This window comes from Halichoeres trimaculatus, unplaced genomic scaffold (genome assembly GCF_033239565.1).
Source record: "Halichoeres trimaculatus isolate MK-OKI-2021-1 unplaced genomic scaffold, fHalTri1.1 fHalTri1_scaffold_16, whole genome shotgun sequence".
NCBI lineage: Eukaryota > Metazoa > Chordata > Actinopteri > Labriformes > Labridae > Halichoeres > Halichoeres trimaculatus.
In genome coordinates, this window is record NW_027437194.1 from 12,030,506 (window position 1) to 12,052,026 (window position 21,521).

Below are 21,521 nucleotides of genomic sequence, written 5' to 3' on the forward strand. Positions count from 1 at the left end.
CAGGCCCATCCTGCTTTGCTGCTTTTTGAAGCTGCTGTCCTTCTACAAGTAGAAAGTGGAGTTAGTAAAGAGTTTTGCTCTAAGCAATCTGCCTCTGTGTGATCTCATTCGTACATTTACCAAACGCCTTCTTTGATCCTCCAACTCACAGGAAATGATCAACCGTGTAGGTATTGCATGAGAGCTTTAAATCCATCACAGAGCCAAACAAAACCTTGCAAATAATGCGATGAAAAGAGAAAGTGAAAGGAGAAAATGCTTTTTTAAGTCAGAGTCTGATGAGCTTCTTACAAAAGGATTCCTGTCTTCTCTCTGTTTTATCATCACCTCAAACATTTGTGCTCATCACTTCAAACAGAGCTTTTCTGAAATTGTTGCTCTGGTTCTTATTTAGTTTCTGTCTTTTGGTTTGTTTTCATTGATTTGACTTACAAACACAATCTCAATCTTGGCAGAGCCTTTCAGCAGCATGAGTGAACAGAGGCAAATAACGCCTTGACTATTGACTACATGCGCAACAAGATTGTTTGGTTGATGCTAAAAGATGTTAGCTTCAATCCCCGGCATAAGAAGTCTGCGAAATATCAACCTGCATCCAAAACCAACTCAAACTTTATCCCCACTGACCACATTTTGACTTCCATTAATGGTTTGTACGGACAAAAAGCACCATACAACCTCTCAGATGAAACATCAGTGCAGGCTAAGTTGAGTTCCCAGCAGTACAGTTCAGAACATCTAACCTGACCACTACTCTGTCATGACTCCTTTTGGATCATAAGAAACATCGGCCATTACTCGTCCCAAAAGACCAGGAGTCTGACAGCTTTCCAACCAGGCAGCCACTCTCATTCGAGCCCACTATGAGCGGCTAAAAGAAAACGCCACTTTCTTCCATAGACGCGTCTGTCAAAGAGCTCTGTGGTCCACTTAGCTAACAACATGCAGTCCATGGAGTTCTTTCTTTTATACATTTATAAAATACAACACTAACTTTTGTACTTGATTCCCTTGTTTTCAAAGGCTCCATTAGTGCACGTCCATACCACACTTTTCATTACCGTCTCTGTACAGCAGTTGGTTCTCGGTCCAAATGAGCCTTTTAGCAGCATGTGCGAACAGATGATGACCATAAAAACATGCATCAAGCCACATTATACACAAGCACTCAAATAAACCTGCACTTTAAGATACAGGCAATGGCTCTGTTGACCAAAACAACGCTGTCTGATTCAGAGCCATCCACACAGCCTGACACTCGCCTGCAGCTCATTTTGGCGCTAACAGCATTACAAAACGCTAAATTTAACCAGGGTCTTACCAACAGCTGAAAGCCAAATCTGATGTCTGTTATTTTCAGGATGTAAGTCATGTGATAGTGAAATGACCAAGTTGGATGTTTTTAAATAAAGACAAAGTGTGGATGTTACCATGAACTGTAAAAGCATGAGGACACTACTCCGTGTTTCCAAATGTGACAAAAGGTGGTATTTTCTGAATGTACTGTAGTTTTTGATTTGTTGAACATGTGTTCTAAACATAGACTATATAAAACATGGACGTAGTCTAGCTGACATCACCCGTCTGTTTCTTAAAAACGGAAAATGAAGCACATCGGCTATAGTGGCCACATTGGTAGTGGCAAGGGCTTCGTCTACAGCCATAGGGCGCCTGTTGGTCATGTGACCCTCAGCTGTACCTCTTATTGGGGGAGCTCGCTATCTTAATATCCTCTTAACGGCAGAGTTAAAAAAAAAAATTCACCCCCCGTACAGTGGGTGCTGGTAGTAAAATTAGCGACTCAGACAGGAGACGTTTTTTAAACCAGGCTGTAAATAGGTTAATTTCTGCTTTGACAATGGCTTTTTTGGCTTGGTGTGTATGTGACTTCTGGTACTTCCTGAGCCAGCCTCAAGCGAACACACTCATATTCTCAGACTGGAGGTTGCCGCTTGCTTCTAAATCATGCATACAGTATTTTGGCTCTTTTGCCTTCACCTACAGCCTCTATTAGTCTCTGTCGGTGATCACTACTCTTTTCCTGCCCTCAAAACCATTCACGGACACTGCACTTGCCATCTTTACCAACACTGACACGTGAATGCTGTTCCTTAGCAGTGTCGAAGCCTGTTCGTCTATTTTGTTTTCATTGGATCTTTTTTTTTTTTTTTGGATTGTTTCCTCCCACTGCTGTAATAAAAATCTTGATTAAAAAAACAACAACAAAAAATACAAAGACACCAACATAACTCAAATTTGAAGTTAGTGGACTTACCAAGCCCACTGGTGTGAAACTGGTGTTATATGCTCTATGTCTTGCACTGGTTGTTTAAAGCCCAACAATGACAAATTAGTCTCTTTATAGCTTTACCAATGCTATTTTGGAGTCTATTCATTATAAGGAGAGAAAAAAATTCACAGAGCACTTCAGAGGTAACCTAAATATGTTTTCCACAAAGACACTCCACAGTTTGGGGTTGTTTGCCTTCATTTGACAGAACAGCTGGAGGGGCAGAAAATGTGGGGAGAGTGGGATGACATGTAGCAAAAGATATAGAGGCCGGAAGTCATACCAATAACTGCTGCAATGAGTGCCAAAGCCTCAGTAAATGGGGCATGCACAGTAACCACTGACCTAAACTAGCCCCTAGAGGTATATGCCTTTATAAACATTTTTAATTTCCCTTTTTTCTTTCCCATGTTATTTCATAACCTGGGCACATAATTCATTCCTCTTTTAATCCATCATAGTGTGCTGCCTTCAAAGAACAGGCCTTCTACAATCTGTAATCACAAAGTCAGAGGCCACAAAGGGTGTCCAGAGTAGTTCATAAAGCCAGTGCAGTCCAAAGATTCTGATAAAATCAAAGAAAAAAAGGGAAAGGCCAAAGCAACAAATGCGAGTCTCTTTTCACATCATTTCCTGGCTTCTGCCACTTGTTGAATATCATTTGGGTGCTTGTAAGTGGATGTTGATCCCAGAAGAAGGTGATGCCACCACACACTCTCTCTCAGATCCACACAAAAGAAACGACTCTCTCATATCTCTTATGACTTTCATCCCTTGCTGATATGACAGACTTACCCTGTGAGGACGACAACGAAGTCCATTACATTCCAGCCGTTGCGGAGGTAGGAACCTTTGTGAAACGCAAAGCCCAGGGCGATGATCTTAATGGCTGCCTCGAAACAGAATATTCCAATAAAGTAGGGCTCTGTGTCGTCCTAAAGAAAGACAGAGAGGATCAGGGAGAGGATGAGAGTGGCAGAGGACGATCTTTTTGTTAGAAGTAGGAGGGTGGTAAATGAAGCGCTAAGTGAAAGAGAGAAGACCGTAAGACAGAAATAAAGATGGCTCCTTTTGATTTTTACACTGGCAGAAGTGGAAGAAGTGGAGGACTAAAAGAGTAAATAAACACACACATCATAAGGGTTACAGTAAATCAATGGAGCCTCAGGCATCTTCATTTGATGCATGCAAACTATTAAACTAACAAGCAAACAATCAGATGAGGATTACAAACTTAAATACTGTGTAATGTCAGCATGATTCAACTCTGTTTTTGATTAGTTGTGAGCAAACACTGTGAAGTGAAAAAGGCCAGAAAGAAAAAAAGAGACATCTCTAATGGGCATGTATCCTGGCTGGGCATTCAGCTTCAGTTTTGGACCACTGTAACAACAGAGAGGTTGATTTAAGAAGGATGGAAGCTGTGCAAAGGGACTCTCTACTGGAGCAATGGAGCAGAGGGACTCTGACTGGAGCAACCAAGTCAAATAGAGAGCATGAAGGGACCTGCAGAGAAGTGCTCAGGATTTAAAGAGAAGCATTTAACACTAAACTCGGATGCCCTTCACTGACCAGTGAGGCAACCACAAAGGAACTTAAATATCTCCTTGTAAGACATAATTATATATAAATTAAATGGACGTAGGTTGAGGCTGACTAAAAGCTGATTTTGTAAATAATCCGACTCTCCTATGTTGGATTTTGGACGTATCAATGTGCAAGTCGACCAGGATATATCTTACATTTTTACATACTGTTGTGCCATTTTTGGAGAATTCTTATTTGCTTCACATGAAACTGACTCTAAAATCCCAAGTTTTAATAATATTTGTTATTGAAATCCAGATAAAAATGATTACATTGTGGAATTTGATAAGGGACAATGTTATCACCAAAACAACAAATTTACACTAGTGCAAACAAAATTCTAAGTGTGCCTGATACTAATATTGTTTTTACAAAGTTAAAACTGCCAACTAGAGGAACACAAATGACTTCAATTCTCACTACATGATGATGGCGTTTGTTTCAGTGGAAAAAGTGCTGCAAATACCCGTGATCTTGTTTATAAAGGTTTTTGTTATGTGAGCTTCATTGTGCTCTGAGACCAAATGTTGTGAAACTCCTTAAAATTTGGGCTGCAAAAAGAATGATTAATCTTATCTGGTTTCAAGACTATCCCCAATCAAAAACAAATGTGCGAATCCTAGCGCTGGTGCTATGCTAAGTTTCAATGGGTTAACACTAGACTTTTACCACAGCCGTGTCCAGTTTATTTCTACAGTTTGGCTCTGTGCTCCCTTTCCCACCATCACAAACACGCTGCGCTTCATGAGTGCAACACAAGACCAAGTATTTCCCATGTGGTGAATTACCACGTCCAGGATAAAGCTAGGCTACACTCATCGTGTTGGTTTGTTGATGTAGTAGGGTGAAATACAACATGGCGTACGCACTGTTTCATTCAGTAAACCAGATGTTAAGATAGTGTTTCAGTGTCCAACTTCCTGTTTTGTCCCAGCATTGTGCAAAAGTAGAATTTCCGCATATCTGCTGCTAAGGGCTCCAGATTTCTGGCACTAAATAAAATAATACACACACTGAAACCTATCAGCTCACAGACTGCAGTTTGACAAATCAAAAGGGCAACATTATTCCAATAACAGGGCACTCTGGCACTCAGAGGAAATGTACAACAACACACATCACTGGACATTATTGATTGGTCACTGCATTATTCCCTAAAAAAACATCTGTGTCTCAAAGGTCACTGTGTGATAATCTGCACTTTGTACACTCGCGGCTCTGCTTTGGCTAAGCCAGCTGGATCAGGCTCTAAGACATGACACCTTTTCCTCAGCCTCCATCAATATCTGCAAGTGCCCGAGGCCAATGTGCGCAGCATGAGCAGGGGAAATCTCGCACCTACACTAACCTCTCTTCTTCTCCATTTTTCTCTTTTGCTCCCAGCATCTACAACCTGACAGCCAGAGTCCCCAACCCCCAGCGTCAGCCAGCCTCCAACATAAATAATCATGTAAAGCAGTGTGACAAGGCAGGACACGGAAAGAAAAGTGACCTTTTCTATCGCACAGGCTGGCGCCAGCAAACATCAGTGTTAATGGATATGTTGAACTAGACTTAGTGTATCAAAGCTCTGCTCGTAAAGGAAACTGTTGTTGCTGCTCCGAGACAGTAAGGGATGTTAGAGGCAGTGAAAAATAAATGCTGTCAAAGTGACTTCAGAATATTTACTCAGGCATGGTCTAAAAAGACATTCATAGACAAAACAATATGATGTCTTATATAACGACAGGTCCCAACGGCTGCCACTTAATCGTCCGTGCTGGTAGTGTGTTCACATCTATTATACATACATCTAAAACACTCTTCAATTATACATCACTCCCAGAAGACAGCTGGGAAAATCCCCAAGCAACAGCAAGTGCTTAAGACCGTCAATGAATCTGAAACACTTCTTATAAAGCTTCTATCATCATCTTACCGCAAACTTCCTACTATGTCGACGGAGCTTCATAAATAATAACTGATCCTCTCGACTAATTAATGGCTTCTTGTTGTATTACATCCTCAAGGTGTAGGGGGAAGCAGTTGGATGCTGTTTTCTCCTTTGAGTAACAACTGTAATTTTCCCTCTGTGTCATAATTTCACAGTTTAAATTGCATCGCAGGCACTGCGACTGTTTGATATAGGAGCAGGTGGCTTAATCGCAGAGGGATTCATTGACATTTTCACACCAAACTGTTGCTCTTTGTTTAAGTTTCTATTTTAAGATTATCTCCCCTGAGCAGTGGCACCCCACAGAATGCAAACAGAAAAGGTGTTGAGCCATGAAGCCACATGCTTTCTTGTCAATCAGTCAATCAATATTTATCTCTATAGCCTTTTACAATACACAAAAAGGTACCCAAAGTGCTTTACAACAGTGTCAGGAATTACAGTATAAAATCAAGCAAACCATAAAACATTACATAATCTTACTCTTTATTTTATTGATAGACTCTCAAGTTTGAACAGACCACTGCAGATTAACCATGCGGGTTGGAATCACAAACAGTTAAGCCGTGTTTTAGCCTTTAACCTATGCTGCACCACTCTCATGTTTAGCTTTTTTCTGCTCTTCTGTCCTTTTCCTGTCTGACAGGCTCCTGTGTCCACCACCACTACAAAATTAATCACAGAAAGAGAAAAACACAGAACTCTCTCCTCACATCTAAACTTTGTCAGCTGGCAAAGTGTTGTCATAGAGACTCTGACGTGACTTTAATCAATACAGTTCTGCTTGACCAGATTGGGAAGCTAGGAAGTAGCATTTTGAAATAACCTTTATTGGGGCTGATAATCTCATTTTCAAGTGTGGATTATAATCAGGCATATATCTAGAAGGGAAACTTTTTCAAGATCACTTAGGAATTCCTCACAGCCCCTTTAAACTGAGTTGTGTGAGAGGTTGTGAGCAGTGACGGCAGGAATCAAAGCCAAGACACTGAGAAGTTGGGCTACCAGGATTAAAGAGGTGGGGATGGGGTGCTGGTTTAGTTTATCTGTTGAGCACTGTGCCCCTTGTTCAGAGATTAGGGGCCTAGAGGTGGGTTGCTCAAGTTAAGTACCGACCTGCAGCACCTTTGCTGCATGTCACCTCCTGCTCCCTCTGCTGCCTTGTCCTCTGAACAAAGACACTCAAAGCACAAAAAATGAACTTAAAGAAAATCAAAGACAAACACACAGGGTGTCTCATAGCCAATGAGTGAACAATGCTATATTCAAACATTACTGCTGCAGGTCACTGCCTCACAACACCAGGGCTCAGGACTTCTACTGTGGTTCCTTCACACCACATCTGTCATTTGCACTTCACTTGACTTAAAGAGCTGGCCTAAAGGACACCAATGATGTAATACTCACCAGGCGCTCCGACATGGGGGTCTTGTCACTGGCAGGTAGATGCTGCTCCAGGGCCAAGACGATGCAGTTGGCAATAATCGTAGCAAGGATCATGTATTCAAATGGAGTGTGAAGGTTAAGAAGAAGTTCGAAGAGAGGATGAATGTGTTTCATGTCACAAGGGAGAGTCAGAATCCAAAGTAACCTGCATACATACTGAAACAATTCAACCAGAAGATTTCAAATGCACAAAGATGGACAGCCTGGCCTCCTGACTTCAGCTTAATGGAAGTGAATGCAGCTACAGAAGACTTAACATAGGTGGAAACAGGCATGTTGGCCTTTACAGTCTGAACAGATTAAATGTCCTACAGATTTTATAATGCCTGCTTTTCAGTCAGGAAAAACTAGCTCACACTGGTTGTTCAGTCTAACTCTGAAGGGGTAGTTTATGTTTGAATATCAACACAGGATAAAAGATGCCTACTTAAGGTGAACTTCTTAAAACTGCACACTAAAGAAAATGATCCAGCATGCATCTGCATAAAAAATGCTATTATGCTTGAGGTTGCACACATTTTGTCCACTAAAGCATAAACCTCCCATCATGCTCTTGTTGAAGGCTTTCTAGAAAGAAAGCATCCTATATATGTGCCCATGATCCTTCCAGATGGTTGACCATTTCAAACCATTTTCAATGGTTGGCTCGTTCTGCAATCCATTTTCACTGGGTCATTGCCTGCGGGTCAGGGCCTATTGAGGGCCTATGAATCGCCAGGGAATACGCAGCTCATGACCATTAAGGCAAAGATACAGAATGTTTCCCCATAAGAAACGCACTCATGAAAACATTCACAGTTTACTCCGCATCACTCTCTTGTGGGTGTAATTTCTGTGGGTTTCCTCATTTCGTGGAAGAGGAAGTCTGTTATAATTGACAATAGCTGATGTCCTCACTGTCAACTTCAAAGCAGATGAGTGTAAAAAGCCTCTTCTAACAAGCCTTATTCATTTTACTGCAAAAAAGTTCATTATAACAGTTCCTTTATGTCTATTGTGAGAAAATGTTTTCAATTTTTCACTCTTCACTTCTACTTCTCTGTGTGTATATAACTATAGTTTTGAGATTTCCTTTAAAAACATCTCAACTGAGTTTGCTTTTTAAGATAATTTGTCCTTCGGTGTTTTAAGCAGAAAAAAATGTGCCAAGAAACTGTTTTCGCAAATGCAAGAATGCTTAATACGGATATTGAAGGCTTTCTTTGAGAAGAAGTATAAGTTGAAGGACTTTTATGATGTTAAAACCCTGAATAGCTGAATTACACTTCTTTGAGTTTAAACTTTGACACTTTTTATCTAAACTAACACATGTTGTTTCCAATAATACCCCATGAGTGGAAGCTATCATTTCAATTTAAAGAAGAATTCATGAAGATTAGGAGAGAGACCGTGACTCGACTCATCAGAGTGGGCATGTTTCTGCAGCGAGTGGCGCGGAGCAGTGAGAGCGTGGGCGAGTTCAGCACCATGGAGAGAGAGCTCCTAACTAAGACAACGAGGCGGTGAAGCGCCAGCTTTCTCCATCTATCAAAATAAAACGCCATTTATCTTAAGAATTACCTTCCTGAAGGCAGCGCGAGGTGAAGCTGCATCAGCGCAAGCAGCCATGAAACGCACTTTTACGCACGCAGCTTTCCAGTGACTTCTCTGTACTGTTTTAGTTTGATCGCCATTGACTGACGTTGGTTGTGCTGTCCGCGCCCGCCTAACAGTTTACTACTGACAATTTGACAAAAGAACTTATCAGTCGATGTAGACGCCTCGGGGGTTTATGTTGGACTGGGGATAGAAAAGGCAGCACAGACGGCGGATGTAAAGTCTATTCACTGTCCACACCTATTGAGAAAAGATCTTTTGACGTGTTAAACAGAGATAAGAAGCAGCGCGACAGGTGCAGGCAGCGCTGCGCGGAGAGACAAAGACTGACACTGGCTGCTCCGTGGGGGAAATAACAGACTAGGGAGGAATGTAACAACATAAACTAAAAGAACACAAAACCTGGTTACACATTTTGTACTGATTTTTCCCTGCTGTGTTGTGCTTGGCTACAGATGCATCTGCTCTGTGCGTCAGAAAGGATATGGCCACTCTGTTATTCGCTTGGCATACTTCCTGATGAGATTGTCCTCCCGGAAGATGAAGAGGGAGCGGTTGACAGTGAAGCAGTTTTGTTTGACGGGGTTGGGGTTGTAAATGGCCATGGTCCGGGCTCTCTGGGCCATCGACTGCTTGTATACCCTCTGGCCACCCGGAGCGCCCCCACCCCGGGCTCCCCCTCTCCCGGCGCCCGGTGGACCTCCTCTGCCTCCGCTGCCTGCGCTTCCTCCATAGCGGGTGGGTAGATCTTCTGCGAAACGAGCCATTCTGGGAACGCACAGATCCAAAAGGAAAAATCCAAAGTGGTGTCAGTGGAAATGGGGGATAGACGCATCACAACGAACACACTTCATCCAAACCCACAGCTTTGGCTTTAGAGAGTGAAGCGCTGCGTTTGGAAAAAGGGAAAATAAGGTGGCATCATTGAAAACCATGTTCTCTGGATCCTTTCCATTCACTCATTTTAGAGCAATGTCAAAGAAAAAAGTTTAAAGCGATAAAACACTTCAACTGTGGAATTATTCACTTCGCTGAGGCTGTTGCATCCTTCGAGTGGGAGAAAGAAAAATCACGCTGTGGTGAAACCACACCGCCCTGTCTCTGTCCAAAACCCTGGCAGCATCGTGCCAGCATCCAAACACCAGTTGAAACGTTCAGGGTGTCACAACAGGAAGTGTGGAAAAAACCTAGAAATCCCTCGTTTTTCTTCTCCCTGCCACAACAAAGATATGAGAAGCCAGTGGAACACAAGCGGTAGTCCTGTGTTTCTGTTTGATCGCTCTCTGTGTGGGGGCTGAGGGCTATAAAACAGGTCCTCAGAGGAATAAGGAAGAGCGCATGTGCCCAACATTAGCCTATCGGTGGATGGAGCGTGCAGACGCGCTCACCGTCTGTTGGTTGCTTACAGGAGACTGTAAAACTAATGAAGTTCTGAAAAAAGCCCCGAGGGTTTGAACGTGAGCGTTAATCAATCTTCTTTTTAGCATCAGGTTGTCTGTGCAGAAGATTACACCTTATAAAACACAGTGCGTCCAACTTGAGCACTGCAAATAAATGTTTATAAGGCAAAGAAGAACTGGTTTCTCTCAATCAATGCCAAAAGAATTTCAGCTTCAAAGTGAAGTCTTAAAAAATCCCAGATCTACCTTGTATGAAAAAATCTCACACTGCTTTCTGAAACAGGAAGTGTAGCAAAGCTTAACATATCTCAGGTGTGCTTCCTGCAAAAGACATTAAGTGATTTCAACCATCATATTACAGTTATCAAACTTTCATGATGAACCACATATTATGTTGAAAGACAATCCTCATTAGATGTTCAGATCTCAAAAAGCATTTTCCATTAAGTACACATGCAAAATCCTTTCCAAATCCCAAAATGAAGAGTGTGAAATCTTTTGTTTGTGAAAGGTTTTCAAAATGTCTGACAAACTTCTTGAAGACAGCTCATCTCAAGCCATAGAAATCTCATAGCTCAAATTAAATCTGAAATTTTAAAGAGGTGGAATTGTAACATCCATGTGCAAAATCTGTGCATGTCTCAAACACACTGTAAGGACTCATATTCTCTTCTTAACATAGGTAGAATAATCTGATAAAATAAAAAAGTAAGAGCATCTGTATTTACTTAAATCACCAATTGATGTTTTTTGCCTAAAAATGTTCAGAAAAGTTGGGGCTTAGCATTTGACACATCATCTAGCTCAATAACCCTGCTTGTTGCAACCACACCACCAGGATTTCGACATGTAAGCCTCAAGGCTAAACAGTTAAATCATGTGCATATTTATTCAACAATAAATGAGTGTGCAAAGTTTCTCCACTGTTCTGTTACACTTACTAGTTTTAGCTTCAAATCACTTTACCCCATTGCTCTGAATACTGTCGTGAAAAAAAGCATTATATTGTAGTGATGCATGACAATTTGTATTCTTTCATTCATGTCATGGTGCTCATGGGAAATGTAGTCCTCATCCTGAAAAAGTACACTTATGTTATGCAAAAAGTTCACCAGGAGCAATTCAAAATAGGTTCTTTTAGTTCAGTTTCTTTGTTTAAGAGGGCAATGTTGACTTTGATGCATTCCTTTTATTACCAAATGAGATTTCTCTCTCAGTTAATCTGCTGCTGTTGTTGAATCCTCTCTCGGTATGGAGTCCCATCGTCAGTTCTCTCTTACACCTCACAGGCAACTTTGAGCGGGAATTTATTTTCCACTTGATGTTTTTTGATTACTTATGTGCTTTAAACAATAGGAGTTGTGTTCTATGTAAATATTTGGTCTGAAGTCAGTTCTTGCATTGGTTGGGTAACATGTTTGGGTCTTCATTGCTGTAGTTATTTTTTTTTTAAAGCTGTGACTATTTAGGGATAGTCCTATTTATCTACTTATTTGTAATTTAGCCAAAAAGTAACAAAAGGTAAGTGAGTATTTGCACACTTAGGCAATTAGTGTAAACTCTGATTCAATTCTGTCAGAGGCTGCCTTTTCTGATTTATTCTGTCTCATTTAGGAATCAAATCAAACACTTCCTCCTTTCTATAATGAGCCATCAAAGTCAACAAGGCTATTGCACAAACCTGCAGCACAATCCATTTTTTTTCACATTTCAGCTATAACTGATCTATTTTTAACCAAGATATGTACATCTTGGGTAAATCAGGTAAATGGTTTTGTATTTAATTATTTATTTCAGGTCTGTTCTGCAATGAAAAAATCAGACTCTCAAATCATAAAAAGCCAATGTTTTAGCTATAGCTCTGAAGCCATCTAGTGGTTCGGCTTGTGCCCTGCACAAGAAGACACGAGTCACTACAGTATTTATCCAAAGTCTCCCATATCGATCTGGGAGGCATTGTGGAAATAATGAAGTCTACTATGAAATACAAACTCCACATAATTGCACACGGTGATATGGCAGTCCACGGTAAACTGAGGCCTAGTAAGTAAGAGGCCTTCAAACTCTATGATTACATGTGTCGGACACTCTTGTGGCAAAGGATAGTGGAGGTTTGGGAAGTAAGCAGTAGATGCCACATATTTAAGATGCTGCACATTTACTAATTAATCAAATGTAACACCCTCCATAGCTCTTTATGTATCGTGTTGACTAGCCTCTTGTTAACAAGTCGTAAAAAGGACAAAGGCAAAGTTCTCAAGCCCTCGCGTGGATGAACCCATCCTTTTATTTTAGGCCTACTGCCTGTTGGTAGGCTACAAGTTGTGTTTTTATGTGCTGTCATGTGACTTAAACCCCTGAAGATGAAATAATCTTCTTGTAAGACAAAGTGAAAGTTAAATAGTGTCTCACCCACGCGGCCATGGCGAACTATTCAGGGTCTCGTGTCTTCTGACAACCTGACGTACGCCGTCCCTTCTTCCGGCTCTGCTCAGTCCATCCAGGTGGAAAACTGCGTCATACTTCTGCACACTGCCATCGTCGGTACTCCATTGTGACTTCTCCGGTTCTCCAGTGTCGGCATCCGTCTCCTGAGGCCCCGGTGGCTCCCCCTCTGCGTGCCCACCGGGACTGCGACACCTGTCTGATGACGGTGCCCAGGTGTCCTCGTACTCTGCCCCCAGGGTGAGCATCCTCCAGGAGCCCAGAGTGGCTGAGCGTAACGCTGGTGAATGAAACACGTAGAGGACATCTTGCCATGTCAACATTTCATTTGACCCGAGTTACCGTCAGTGTTACAGACAACAATTTTTCACATTGGCCCAATTATTATTATTATTATTATTATTATTATTATTATTATTATTATTATTATTATTATTATTATTATTATCAATTATAATAATTATTGTAATTAATAATAATAATAATAATAATAATAATAACAATAATAATAATAATAATAATAATAATAATAATTATTATTATTATTATTATTATTATTATTATTATTATTATTATTATATTGATACAATTATTTTTAAATTGGAATACAAAAAAAGCTGAAATATTGTTTTTTTTTTAAAAAAAAAAAAAGGTCGTGGTAAAGGCCTGACAGATATCAGAGGGGAATTGTATAGCTTCGTCATTTGCTGTTGTTTCAAGTTTGTTCATTTATTTTCAGACTTTCAGATTATACTCACATAAGTATTTGACTTTTTACTTGACATAATAACTTATCTCATACATCACCCAGTTGCCATTGTTTTTGGAGCTTGGCCCTTTAGAGGAATAGTCCTTATGAGCACTAACAACCACACAGAAACAGTAATATAACACAGTATTTCATAAAATAAACTATAATCTATTTGTTTTGCTCTATTCATCCCTTCATTATCACTTTGAACCAACCCCTTGATGGAGAGGCCTGAGCTTAAGGAAACTTTTCTCAGCACTTGCTAACCTCATGATACGTCTAAGTTAAAAAAAATTAGAAAGTTATAAAGTGGTGAAACTATGGATGTACATACCATAAACCACAGTGGATCGTCTCTCGGCCCATCTTGAGTACGGATGTACATTTCTCTTCATAACTGCTCTTCAGGGTTACAGGTAAATAACCAGCTGTACAGAACAGTGATAAACTGTTCCTGCCCTCGTAGTTGATGTCAGTCTGCATGAAGGAGGCTCTTCTGTAAAGTCACCAGGGCAGGGGCACCAAAGACCCCACAAAAAAAACCTTTTCCTCTCCTTGGAATGCGGAAAGGCTGCTTCCTGTCCAGCCAGTTAAGAGCCCTGTTATCAGACCAACTGTCTTCAGTGAATTTTCTCTGATTTGATTAGTGACTGGATTGTTGCTGTCCACCCTGGTCGCCAGGAAGGGAGCAATCATCATCCAGATTCTGAGGCCAGGCCCAAAAGGTCTGCATATACACACATGCACTTGCTCCCTTCCTCCTTTTGCACATTGGTATTACAGTGGAAATTCAGAGGCCAAATCCACAGGTGTTTTTTAATGCAACAGCAGAATAAGTTTTTGCAGTTACTCTACTTGGTTTTTATACACTTTATATATCAGGACACCTTGCCAAATCATTGAATTCAGGTGTTCCATGATACCTCTGCCATGATAGGTTGCCACCTGTGCAGTAAGTTTATATGTGAAATTTCCTTGCTACTTACTGTTCCACAGTCAGCCACCAGTGGTTTTTATAACAAAGTGGAAGTGCTTGGTAAAAACAGCAACTCAGCCCCAAAGCAGCAGACCAGGTAGATTTACAGAGCAGGGTCAGAGACCTCCTACAGACGTCCAAACATTCTGTGACCTTCAAATTAGCTCAAGACCAGTGCACAAGGAGCTTCATGGATTGGGTTTCCATGGCTGAGCAGATGCACCCAAGTCTTACATCACCATGTGCAATGCAAAGCATGAGCTGCAGTGGTGTGAAGCAGCCGCCACTGGACTCTGGAACAGAGGGAACCTTTGGTTTGAAAAAGTCACACTAATTTGATTGGGGAAAACAAAAGATCAGTCTGGGTTTGATGATTGCTAAGAGAATGTTACTTGCCTGACCATACTGTGCTGAGTGTATGGTTTGGTGGAGGAGGGATGATGGTCACGGGTTGTTTTTCAGGGATTGGGCTTGGCGCCCTTAGTTCCAGTGAAAGAAACATGCTTATTAATGCTATAGCACAACATAAAAGTGCACCAGTACACAAAGCAAGGTCTATAAGGACATGGATGAGTGAGTTTGGTATGGAGGATCTTGACTGGTCTAACCAGAGTCCTGACCTCAACCTGACAGACCTTTGGGATGAACTAGAATGGAGACTGTGAGCCAGGTCTCGTCCTACATCAGCGCCTGACCTCTCAAATGCGCTTCTGGAAGAAGAGTCAAAAATGCCAACAAACACATGCCTGAACTTTGTGGAAAGTCTTCCAGGATGCAGTGAAGCTGTCCTAGCAAAAAAGGGTGGGCCAACTCCATGTTCAACCCTACAGATTAAGAATGGGATATCCTTAAAGTTCAGTGTGTGAAAATCCAAATACACTGATACTTTTGTCAATAAAGTGTATCTCAGTTGTATGTGTTCCTTAAACTGTGTAAAATGTTTGCCTGATTATTACCTCTGCCAAAGAGGTTATGTTTTTGGGAGAGTTTGTCTGTGATCAACATAACTTGAAAACTGACGGACAGATCCTGATGAAATTTTCAGGAAATGTTCAAAATGAGATAAAGAAGAATAACTGATTAAATTTTGGAGGTGATCCGGGTCACCATCTGGATCCAGGACTTTTTTAAAGGATTCTTTATCATTGTGAGATAGGTCAGTTTTCACCATATGTGTATAAAACTCTACGTTAAATGGTCAGATTGCTTTGCAAAAGAATACAAGACAAGGTCACCATAATTTCTGACAGATGTAAAATTACGATTCAGATCCTGGCAATATTGTGGATACTAAGATCTGGAATATGAAATATGTACTGGGTCATCATAATTTTCAACACTGTCAGGTTACGAATTATCATACAAACCTGCAACTAACATCAAACTGTAGCAGACAGTCTGATGAAACGGAGTATTACATTAAAGTAGGACTAAAGTGACTGCCATACTATGTCTGGAAAAATGGACCTTCAAAGAGAAACTGGAGCAACCGAAGCGTGTCAGGAAAAATGCATTAGTAGTAAATTTATTGAAAAAGATACAACCAATTAGATGGATGGATCACAGTCCAGAAATATGTAACAGAAAGTTATGGAAGTGCATTTTTAACCTTTTTTTTCAATTATATCTTTCAAGACTTTGCACAACAGTTACTGCTTTACTTACAACATTTAAAAAGACAAGTTGGCTTCTGACGGCAAAATCATTGAAACAAAATTAAAAACAGCCTAATTACAGTAACTACAATTAGAAAACGAGTTAAAATTAAAAATAAAAAACTCAAAATGTTTTTTATTTTACAAACTATGTTCACGTCTGTAATAAAAATGAAAACAAAAGTAAAAACCCTTTTCAGCACCATTTTCATGGGATTTTTGTAACGCCATTTTACTTTAATCAATTCTAAACAAGTGTGGCAAAATAATTGGACACGTTAAAATCCCCTTGGACATGCGAAATAAAAGTGTCAGCCAATTATTCGGACTAGGATCACCTTATGTTTGAGCATCTGTCTATAAGGTAATCTATACTTGCTTGAGTTAAAGATAAAGAGTCCATTTATTTGTACTCACACAATCCTTCATCCTTTGATTTATACTAAAACTAAGGTGGCAAAGTTTGGACAGATCTATTCAAACTCAGCAGCAAAAATAGTTTTACGCAACAAAGTGGCAACATAATTCAATATTTATCATCGAATTTTGTTGGAATGGTTCATGATAAATGACCAAAAAGGTCAAACAAATTAAACCCTGCAGAGGGCTGAGGTTGTCTTTGCAAAAGACAACAGTACGTTCATCCCCAATCATAAAACACCTTAACCATGGCTCAGTAGGATAAGCCGTTACACACGTCATCCAGGTAAAAAGTAAAATACGACAAAACGCCCTGTTCTCCTCCCCTTTGTAAAGTTATGTATGAAATGTAAAGACTGGATCCGACTGTCACTGACACGCGTTGTGTGTGTGTGTGTGTGTGTGTGTGTGTGATAATGCTGCCCCCTGCTGTTCATTCACACCAGGTGGAATCAAGGAGCAGTTTTTTCTTCAGGGTTTGATTGTGCATCAGGTTCTGAGAGGCAGCGTTTTTTTCAGGTTTTCTCGAAGGTCTGTGGTCCGCTGTTTTATCAGAAGTGGAGATACCGTACAAGTTCTCTGATAAAAGTCGAAGGAGTGTGGAGAGAGTCGCTCCTGTGTGTGTCCGCCAGTCTTGTGTTCATGCAGCAACGTTTAGTGTGTGGAAGTGTTTATGAAGGACTCGATGGGCTGTTGGAAGAGCTGGTGTCAGGTGATGCACTGGGCTGCTGCTGGTTCTCTGGTGTGCTGTCAGCCTGCAGAGACGCCATGGCTGCTGATGAGTACTTGCACTTTGAAGAGCCGCATTCACAGCTGAACAGCTTGCTTTTGACTTCCCAGAAGTGATCACCATAGTTAAACCTGAAGGGGGAGAAGAACAGAGGGGCTGGGTGATTATAGACAGAACTGTTTGATCTTATCTCAAGCTGCTATTATTTTATTTTCCAGCCAGGTGGAAAGCTCTTTATCACATTTAAATTGCATGAGACTCACACCAAGTTGCATAGCTCTTTCATGTCACTCTTAACTTTAGAGGTTTCGACAAATGCATTATCTTAGATTATAGTCCCAAACAAGACATGTTGATCCTTTCTTGACTGAAACAAACCAAGACTTTGTTTGGGTTGTCCTCCCAGGTTTGACTTCCCTTTGAGATGACAATCCAACTTCAATTAAAGTGGCTGATACTGGGAATTTTTTAAGGAGGAATAAAATTAAACCTATACTATAGACCAAATGACAGTTTGTAAACAGTTACCGGTATGTCTGCGTGCACATCTTGGCAACAGAAGAGCTTAAGAGTATTGTCAACCAATGTGAGGGTGTTAACCACCAAAAATCCCATTTTTACCTAAATAAGACAAATTTGACGGACAGATAATGACTCATGGGTGTGTGAGAAATCAGTGAGTAGATGGAAAACATCAACAAGTGGACAGACGTTTAGAGCTGAAACGATTCCTTGAATGATTCAAGGTACTGGATTACAAAAAATATTCGAGTAATTTTTTCCGCCTCAAGGAATCGTTTAATTTTGAAAAAAGATCAAAGAGTGGTATTTCAAATAGAGCTGAGGACATATTAAGAGAGTTTTCAGACCCCTCAAGCTACCTCTTATACAAAATAGCAACTAGCAACAAATCTAGCTTCTTTTCTGGAGTTTGGAGACTAACGGGTCATTCTACGAAACGGGTGCCATTTGGGTCTGCAACATTTGATGAGATGTACAAGGCACAAAAAATGTGTCAAAGTGTGTTTACAAATTTTGGAGCAACCAAAGCAAGTGCTCTTATTGACATGCTGTATCAGAAAATTCTATTTCTTAAAGAGAAAAAATTTCATTTGAAAAATAACTGCTCTTTAACTAAACAAAAATTTATTTTATCCGATTACTCGATTAATCGATGGGATTTTCAGTAGAATACTCTAATACTAAAATATTCGATAGCTGCAGCCCTACAGACGTTCATTGGACGGATGTTTTTAGTGGAGAAATGCAGCGTGTACCTCAGAGAAGAGTTTTAACACACAAGTAACTTGATGCTTATAACTGCATTATCCATGGACTTTTACCAGACTGTAAAATATAAAAACATGAACTTGTGTCAACAAACCAGAGACCCTCTCAAACTAAAAAGAGCACACAGACTGCTCAGTCTGGGAGCTAAGTTATAATACATTTATAGTTCGGTAATATACTAAAATAAGGTAAAGTACATTGATGTGGAACAGCAGCAACGTGTGCACAATCAGCTACAGCAACATCTGCTTTACCGTAACTCTCCAGGGACATATGGTTTAAAAAGGCAAAAACAAACAAATGGGGGATAGTTTGCTTCCTAGCCTTAGCATCCTAAAGTGGCTAAATGTCAGCAGTGTGAAAATACATTAAACTAGAACGTGAAAACAGCCCAACAGTCACATGTAGTACAGGCTGCTCTGCTGTTTCTGGGCTTTATAAGAAGGAATAAATATCTACAGATAGAGGGACTGCATCTAAAAAGCTAAGAAGAAAGAGGACGCAGGTTTATACCATCTCCATCATCTCATTCAGTCCCTACTTCTGACGACCTGTCTCACTGGAGCTGTGCAGCACAGCTGGTGTGTCTTTGGTTTTCCGCTACTTCTGGAGCCAGCCTCAAGTGGGCACTCGACAAACTGCAGATTTCAGCACTTACACATTGCCTCATATTTTTAGACCAGAAGTTTCCACTTGGCTGTATTGCATGCACACAGGAAATTATGTCAGATAGATCAGATCATTTAATACTAAAACTGGCTGGACTCAGTTAAACGTTATCAATAAGCTCAAGATATATTATAGCTATTAATTTTTACTACTCATTATTGTTGAAACACAAAGTGTGCAGCATTACTTTCTTGCATCAGTATCAGATTGGGACTCTGTACCTGTAGATATTAAATCCTAAAAAAGTGGATCAGGACAAATAATGCTGGTCACGGCATCCGTAACAACAACAAAAGGTAAAAATCTGAATATTGTAATCGATGAAAAAGTTTTGTCTTTTAGTTTTCTTTTTAGTTTTTGTTTAATTGTATGATGCTGGTGCTTGATGTGATTTTTGTACCAGCAAAAATGATTTAAGTTGGAACACATTTTACATTTGGGTATGTGTCAGCTGATAAAATGTTATCACAAGAGTCAAATTTCCAGCATCTGTTGTGACAAACCTAGGAAAAAAACAGAATGTCTTAGCTGGTGTAAAAATTGTCTTACCCAAGCTCCTCTCCAGCCATGATGTTTTCACTGGCAAAGAAGGCAATGTGTGGGAAACGAAGGTCCTGGTGAGTCGTGAACACTCGACAGGCGAACAAGTTGGGCTCACACATGTGATTGAGGAAGCGGCTGATGTTTCCATAGAAACGAGCATCTATGCAGTATTGATCTTGTGGCTGGAAGACCAGATAAATGAAAGAGTCAACGCAGCAAGAGCACAGCTCAGAGGGGACTTTAGTACAGAAAGAAATCAAAACAAGCAGTTTAAGGTGTCAGTACAAAAGTATGCCAGTGTGGGCTTCCTTTTTCATGACCAAACCAGAACATAATTCTGTATGGTACCTTATCATCCAGGCTGAAAAGGTAAGCGTCATTCTGCCTCATCTCTGCCTCTGCTTCAGAGATGATCTCACCAACATACCTGTTTAGAAGCACAAAACTCGTCAGCAGCTGCAGACTTCAATGAAACTGTCCTTCAGGATTTCATGATGCTGGAATTATGAGGTTACATTTGAGTGGGCACCAGCTCTGATATAGTCAGCATGAAAATGTAATATTCTTTTGATGATTTCCAAAATTGAAAAATATTTTACCCAAAACATTCTTTTTAATTCATTTATGTTTGAAGTATATTCATCAGTAGATCTTTTTCAGTCAGAAACAGCGGAAATAGGAACGATTTTTTGCATTTCTGCCCAGCAACACATCGGCACACACTAGATACGCAACCAAACAAACCAAAAGAGTCAAGACAACAGAAAATGTGATGTGATAAAATGTGTGTTTTCAAAGATGCCTGTATGGTATGATGAATCCTTTGAGCTGCAAAGCTCCTCTATAGGTGTCTGACTGTCATTATAATTTAAGGTTGAAATTAGTGAAACAGCTTTGCTTGAATTTCAGATATCTTATGAACCCCAAAATGAAATGTGACAGCTGAGGCTGGAAAATCTGACTGCCCCAGACAGTCCTTCTATTTGGCAAGAAGTGACAAAGGTAAGGTGACGCACTTTTGGTTTTAGGATTAACTGGTAAATGTCAACAAAGCTACAATTATTATCTGGTCATCAGTGCAAAATAAATACATGTCACAGAATTTATTTGTGGCCACCAAAAATTAGTGACACAAAATATGGTTGTTGCCCAAACCTTCCAACTATAAAGAAGATAAAGTTGAATTTCCTTGAGTGAACTTCAAAGTGAACAGTGTGTTGTATGTTGATCAGACTTACTCGCAAACAAAGGTCCCTTGTGGTATGTCTTGTAGTGCACGGACACCCCAGCCCTTCTTACTGGTCCTGAAGAGCTGAAGCCTGGTCCTACATGGTCCAAAACAGATGCAATTGAATTATTTCTTAATGAGGCAGACTATGTCCTGTATAAATATCTAGATATTGCAACAAATTCAGCGTCAGATGAGTTCAGAAGCTGCCTCTTAAAACAGTGTTAAGGCTGTGTGATGTCTGACAGATGTAAAAATAAAATCTTTATCAGTGTGAAAATAATTCTTATCATATAAAAAATGATGATTTTTTCCAGCAGTTTTCTAGTAATATTTGGATATGATGTTTGCATAAGCACACACACAGAGATGAACTTTGAGTACCTGAGTCCGTTCTGTACTACTCTGTTCTTACAGGTCCTCCAGCAGGAGCATGCATGGTTACACTCAAAGATGAGAGGAGGTTCCTCGTGGCAGAATTCAGGTAAGAGACGGCCGCCCTACAAGACCAAAGAATATATATGCATTTAAGCACACAAAACACACACTTTTGCTGTTTAAA

General features: G+C 40.3%; 2 protein-coding genes across 9 annotated transcripts in view; both read right to left on the reverse strand.

The window, feature by feature from the left end:
* The window catches only part of cacna1bb (calcium channel, voltage-dependent, N type, alpha 1B subunit, b), a 165,399-nt gene extending 152,586 nt beyond the window's left edge, over window positions 1-12,813 (reverse strand). For 4 of the 6 annotated variants that reach the window (XM_074690288.1, XM_074690290.1, XM_074690295.1 and 1 more), the window contains exons 1-3: window positions 9,339-10,139; window positions 7,218-7,323; window positions 3,086-3,225 (exon numbers count right to left, since the gene is read on the reverse strand). In XM_074690288.1, coding sequence (XP_074546389.1) covers window positions 3,086-3,225; window positions 7,218-7,323; window positions 9,339-9,619 — 527 coding nt within the window. In that variant the 5' untranslated portion in view covers window positions 9,620-10,139. Of the gene's footprint in view, window positions 1-3,085; window positions 3,226-7,217; window positions 7,324-9,338; window positions 10,140-12,664 lie in introns of those variants that run through there. The other 2 variants (XM_074690293.1, XM_074690294.1) reach the window with 1 other exon arrangement.
* Window positions 12,814-15,969: 3,156 nt separating this feature from the next.
* ehmt1b (euchromatic histone-lysine N-methyltransferase 1b) overlaps window positions 15,970-21,521 on the reverse strand; it is a 29,520-nt gene continuing 23,968 nt past the window's right edge. For all 3 annotated transcript variants that reach the window (XM_074690196.1, XM_074690197.1, XM_074690195.1), the window contains exons 22-26: window positions 21,344-21,459; window positions 20,970-21,056; window positions 20,080-20,158; window positions 19,738-19,913; window positions 15,970-17,360 (exon numbers count right to left, since the gene is read on the reverse strand). In XM_074690196.1, the coding sequence (XP_074546297.1) occupies window positions 17,171-17,360; window positions 19,738-19,913; window positions 20,080-20,158; window positions 20,970-21,056; window positions 21,344-21,459 (648 nt within the window). In that variant the 3' untranslated portion in view covers window positions 15,970-17,170. The remainder of the gene's footprint in view (window positions 17,361-19,737; window positions 19,914-20,079; window positions 20,159-20,969; window positions 21,057-21,343; window positions 21,460-21,521) is intronic.